This window comes from Grammomys surdaster, unplaced genomic scaffold (assembly GCF_004785775.1).
Source record: "Grammomys surdaster isolate TR1022 unplaced genomic scaffold, NIH_TR_1.0 133, whole genome shotgun sequence".
Lineage (NCBI taxonomy): Eukaryota > Metazoa > Chordata > Mammalia > Rodentia > Muridae > Grammomys > Grammomys surdaster.
The window spans coordinates 496,824-502,801 of record NW_021604591.1 but is presented as its reverse complement, the minus strand read 5'-3'; the positions used below and the strand labels follow the sequence as shown (position 1 = coordinate 502,801).

The following is a 5,978-nucleotide window of genomic DNA, read 5'->3' as shown; positions in this document are numbered from 1 at the left end:
TATATATATATATATATATATATATATATATAGTGTGTGTATATATATTTTTTTTTCCTTAGCAAGCAAATGCTATTAGAAAGAGCCTCCACCTATAAGAATAGAACAAAAGTATCTTCACAAAGTTCACAGGGAGAGGGGAGAGTGCATGCCTTTAATCTGAGCACTGGGGAGACAGAGGCAAGTGAGTTTCTGAGAGTTTGAGTCCTACCTGATCTACAAACTGAGTTCCAGAACAGTCTGGACTGTTACACAGAGAAACTCTATATCAAAAAAGCAAAACAAAAACAACAAAAAAAGAAAGTTCATGTAGGAAAACAGCAGCTAAAAACATTGTGTTAATTCCTTTTTCTGGTTGCTGTGACAGAATACCCCAAAATGCAGCTTAGGAGAGAAAGGTTTAACTCATCATGGGGAGGAATTTAGCAGGCTGTGACTGGTCACATGGTGTGCACAGGAAGCAGAGAGAGATGAACGTTGGTGCTCAGTTTGCTGTCTCCTTTTTATTCTGTTTAGGACTCTAACCATAAAATGGTACAACCCATATTTAGATGTGGGCTTCCTACCTGGTTAATCTATAAATTCCCTGAAAAACATACTCAGAGACTCATTTCCATGGTGTTTGTAAATCTCATCAAGTTGATAGCATTATCAATCACAAGACACCCACCGGTAACTTGACACAAAAACACATCACTGCAAACCTTGACATTCGTCTCTAGCTCCCATAGGTACATGGCCATCTCATTATACAAAGTGCTTTTGGGTCAACATCATAAGTTCTCAGAGGCTTAGCAGTCTCAGCGGGTCTCATCTAAGGCTCAAGTCACTCTTAACTGTGAACTCCTATGAAATGAGAACCTACACTGAATATGCAATAGCATAGAATAAACATCCCTATTCCAAAATGGAAGAAATAGGGCATAGCAAGGAATGATTGTATCTAAGCAAGACTGAAGCTCATCAGGGCAACACCAAGTGTACGTTCACTGGGCATCTGGGGCTCCAAAGGGCCTGGAGCCCCACCCTCCAGCTCTGTTGCCTGAGGACACATAGCCTCTCTCTTGAGCGAGCTCCACTCCGTATCTGCAGCTTTCCTCCACAATGTTGGACAATACTGCTGTCTGTGACATCCTGGGTTCTGCACTGCAGCTTAGGCTTCACCTTCACACCTCTGCTCAGCAGCCTCGGAATACCAGTCATGCCATACTGCCTGACCTCAGTGCTCTCCAGAACCATAGCACAAGACTTCATGACTCCCGCAGTCTTGCCTCTTTCATACCTGCAGAACCAATATTTTGGACAGTGCCACTAGCTCAGGATGGACCTGACCTCCTTCAACCACAGTTGGAGTGGCCATTGTGTGCTGACTCTGGGGTACATTCCTAGGGAACCCTTTCCTTGCCATCCTCAGTTTAGACTATTCTTTCTAGAAAAGTTTTACTTTCACAAGTTGGAGGCTTTGATAGGTGTGCTCTTGCCCTCAGGTCCCCTTTCCTGTTGTCCCAGTGCAGACTGCTATGTTTCTTTTTAGTGGCTCTAACCTAACCTAAGGGTTACAGCTGCTTTCAATCCTGCATTGTTTCTAACTTTCAGCCCCCTCATGCTCTTTTTGCTTGACAAACTGCACACTTCAGTATCTTCTCTGAGTAAGCAGTGAGCCATAGCCATTGTATACAGGCTGAATGCCACCTGTCTTAAGATAAACATGTGGTCCGTCTCTTAGTAATCCAGCTTCACCCAGGCTCTTGTGACACAGGCAAAATATAACCAATTTCTTTGCTTGACTATAACATGAGTATCTATGTTCCTGAGAGTCCTCATTCCTCTCTGAGGGCACATGAGCCAGACCTCTCTTAGCACTTCGGTCCCTGCATCCCCTTTTCTAGCCCACAGAGCCACATTCCTCCATAAACCAGTTCTAAAGGCCCAATAACCAGATAGGATTATCAGAGCAACAACCTCGCTTAATAATTCTGTGCTAGTTACTTGTTACTGTGATGACTCTCCTGACAGGAAGTACCTTATGGAAGGAAGTGTTTGTTTTGGCTCACTGTTTGGATGCAGTCCACATGGTAGAGAAGGTCTAACACCAAGAAAATGAGGCACCCATCATGCTGTCTACAGCCAGGAAGCAGAGAGAGAGGAATCCTGGAACTTAGCTTGCACTCTCCTTTTTATTCAGTTTGTGACCCCAGCCCGAGGAGTGATGCCACCCACAGTTAGGATGGGTCTGCCCACCGCTAAGTTCAAACAAGTTGATCATCAAGATTAACCATTATGCCAGGCATAATGGCAAATATGTCTAAGCATAGCACTCAGGAGGCATCGACAGTAGAGCTCTGAGAGTCTGTGGTCAGCCTGGTCTACACAGTGAGCTCCAGCTCCATTGGAGACACCAGGAAACCCCGTCTCAAAAGACACCAACAGACATAAAGATTAACTATCACAAATTTTGAAAAAGAATTTTTGAGTTTTGGTTTTTTTTTTTTTTTTTAAGATTTATTTTTTTGTATGTGAGTACACTGTAGCTGTCTTCAGACACACCAGAAGAGGACATCAGATCCCATTACAGATGGTTGTGAGCCACCATGTGGTTACTGGGAATTGAACTCAGGACCTCTGGAAGAGCAGTCAGTGCTCTTAATGGCTGAGCATCTCTCCAGCCTCAAGATTTTATTTTTAGAGTAACTTTTTAGAAATAAAGATGGAGGGAGAGAGAACCATCAGGTGTCCAACAACCAGGAGTGATTACAACTAGAAAGCAAGGGTGTTTCTTCAGGAAGTTGTTACATGATCTAACAGTGACTCTATGAGGCTCAAGTCTGGTTTTGAATAGTGCAAGCTGTGAATTCACAATGCTTTGAATCCCGAAGACCCTCATGTTCATAGCTTATCTGTGTAATCGTGAGGCCATCAAACTGAGGCCTCTCATACAGTAGTGTTAATCCCTCAGGTTTGCTGTGGGCCTCTGGTGGGGCTATTTTAATTTCACATGCAGATGGTGGGTAGGTATCACTTGTAATTCCTTAAAGGACTATGATTTGACCCATTGGATCTCATGTTGTAAGAGGTTCTCAGAATGGAATTCTATGCACATAGCTCTACCACATAAAGGAACACTAGCCCAAGGGCCTGGGTTTGTCCTAGCACTGCAGAAAAGAAGCAATGACAACAAAATATGTAAACAAGTTTCTAAGGTCTAAAACGGAGAATCTGGCAAACCTCAGCCTTCTGTGTTGGAGATCTGCCTCCTGTGCTCAGTCACCTGCCAGACTGTGGCACACTTGCAGAGGTCGGGGTTCGAGGCGAATGACTGCACTGCAGTGAGCTGGACCCTGGACTGGCATGCACACTGGGAGGACACTGCGTCAGTATTCACATTTGTCCCTTCTTTCTCACTGCAGCTTTTGTTCGGAAAGATGCCCTGCCACTGGGAACCTTTTCCAAATACACCTGGCATATCACTAATATTCTGCAAGTCAAACAAATCTTAGACACCCCAGAGGTAAGAGTTTATTCCTCAGGAACTGTGTGTGTGTGTGTGTAGGCACACATGCACACTTGTACATCTGTATTTGAAGGCTAAAGGATCACACTAAGTATCTTTTTCAGTCACACTTGACCTTATTTTTTGAGACATGGTCTTTTGTAATCATCACTGTTGTTTTGTTTTTTTTCAAGACAGAGTTTCTATGTGTAGTTCTGGCTGTCCTCGGACTCAAAAAGGTCCCCCTGCCTCTGCCTTCTAAGTACTGAGATTAAATGCATATGCCACCACCACCTGGCAAGAAACATAGTCTTTCATTGACCTGAAGCTCAATTTAGTCAGACTAGCTGGCCAGCAAGCCCTGTCTCCCCTGCCCCACCTTGGTTTTGCGTCTGCATCTTTCTTTGGCCTGGAGCTCACCAAGTAGGTTAGGCTGGGTGGCCTATGAGCCCCAGGGCTCCACATGTCTCTTCGTCTCCAGCACTGAAATTACAAGCAAGTCCCAGCACAGCTGAGTTTCTGGGGACAGAACTGAAATTCAGGTTCTTCTGCTTTCTTGCTTGTTAAGCTCTTTACTGACGGAGTCACCTGCCCAGCTCCTGAAGTTCCTTGTTCTTGCTAAAGGATTATTTAGATGCAGTCCGTATAGTTCTGAGTCTGATTTTGGTAACCATTCATGCTTTAGAAAGTGTTTTAAAGGGCCAGTGAGATCACTCAGCAGGTGAAGGTTTGATGGCCTTGAATATGATCCCAGCCCATATAAAATGGAGTCTGCTGGTACACACTTTCACTCCCAGCTCTAAGATGGAGGCAGGAGAATCAAAAGTTCAAAGCCATCCTCAGCTACATATCAAGTCAGAGGCCAGCCTCAGCTATATGAGACCCTGTATGAAAAAGCAAAGCAACCACAAAAAAGTATCTCAAGTTTAAGATAGTGGTTTTTGCTTTTGGGATCAGAAAGCAGGATTTGGGACCATGCATAGTTGGTGCAGTCTTTTAATCCCAGCACTCAGGAGTCAGAGGCCAGCCCGTCTACATGGCAAGTTCCAGACTAGCCAGAGTTACCACATAAGACCCTGTCCTCCTCCCTCTGTCTCCCCCCAAAAAAACAAAGCAGAATTTTCCTTGTAAATTCGTGATCCTCTGGTGTCTGTGAAGATCCTAGACTTAGCTGATAGCCGCTAGAATGGGTATTCATAATAGTAGATGGCATTCTATCTGTGAGGTCACTAGGTCTTGTTTAAGCTCTCCTCCTCAAACTGTAATTTGATGACCTGTGCTTATTCTCTTTCGCCACAACACACTGAATATTTTACTACATCTATTTGTTTGCTTATTTTATTTAGTTAGCGTGCGTGCGTGTGTGTGTGTGTGTGTGTGTGTGTGTGTGTGTGTGTACACACGACTCGGCTCCCTCCTCCTCTTGTGGGTTCTAAGAGTTGAACTCAAGTGGTCCCCCTTGCCCCAGGCACCATTACCTACTCAGCCATCTCACCCAGGGCTGGGCTTCCCCTCTCTCAGCTTCTCTTTCCTATGTAACTCAGCCATTTAGGCTGCACACACTATTAGTTCTGCTCTTGGTTCTCTTGGTTCCCATGTACTCTCGGAACCTCTTCCCCACAGCTCCTTTCTTTTCCTCTCCTATTCCTCACCCCCTCCTCTCATGGCCTTGTTCAGTCTGGTTCAGACTCCTCCAGATGCCTCCGGCGTTCTCTCCCTCATGTCTACAATCAAACCCTTCTCAATAATACCTAGGAGCAGTCACGTCCTTCCTTTCATTCACACACATATACATGAATAATAGTTTTAAAAGAGTCATAAGAGACCTAGTGGTACCCACGATCCATGTGTGTCAAGTTTTCCTGTCTCTCTTTCTTGCTGTCTCTGTGTCCAGATGCCCCTGGAAATCACACGAAGCTTTATCCAGAACCGGGATGGGACTTACGAGCTTTTTAAATGCCCTAAAGTGGAAGTAGAGAGCATAGCGGAAACCTACGGCCGCATCGAGAAGCAGCCTGTCCTCAGACCCTTGGAGCTGAAAACCTTCCTCAAAGTTGGTAAGTGACTTTCACCTCTGCCTTGAGGGTCCCCTGTTCCTGAGGCTCTAGATTTGTCCTGAATCAAAGCACATGCACTCACTTTGTAAGAACCTGAGAAACATGTTTGTCTCTCTTGAGCTGGTGAGGTCTGAACAGTAGCTGAATGTGTGTGTATTGTGGGGAGATCATGAAAGAGTTAGTGACCCCTGCAGTCTGCTCTCCTCACAGAAGCATTACAGTTATTTCAATGTAACACCCTCTGACCCTCCCCCATTGCACTCTGTAGCCCTGGCTGCTCTGAAACTCACTGTGTAGACTGAATGAAAAAACAGAGAGAAAGAAAGAAGAAGGGAGGGAGGGAGGGAGGGAGGGAGGGAGGAAAGAAGGAAGGAAGGAAGGAAGGAAGGAAGGAAGGAAGGAAGGAAGGAAGGAAGGAAGGAAGGAAGGAA

At 45.0% G+C, this 5,978-nt stretch overlaps 1 protein-coding gene across 5 annotated transcripts in view; it reads left to right on the top strand.

Annotated features, from left to right (window-relative positions):
• Nucleotides 1–5,978, top strand: part of CUNH2orf42 (chromosome unknown C2orf42 homolog) — a 31,102-nt gene that overhangs the window by 23,202 nt on the left and 1,922 nt on the right. For all 5 annotated transcript variants that reach the window (XM_028762395.1, XM_028762398.1, XM_028762399.1 and 2 more), the window contains 2 exons: nucleotides 3,408–3,508; nucleotides 5,385–5,547. In XM_028762395.1, coding sequence (XP_028618228.1) covers nucleotides 3,408–3,508; nucleotides 5,385–5,547 — 264 coding nt within the window. The remainder of the gene's footprint in view (nucleotides 1–3,407; nucleotides 3,509–5,384; nucleotides 5,548–5,978) is intronic.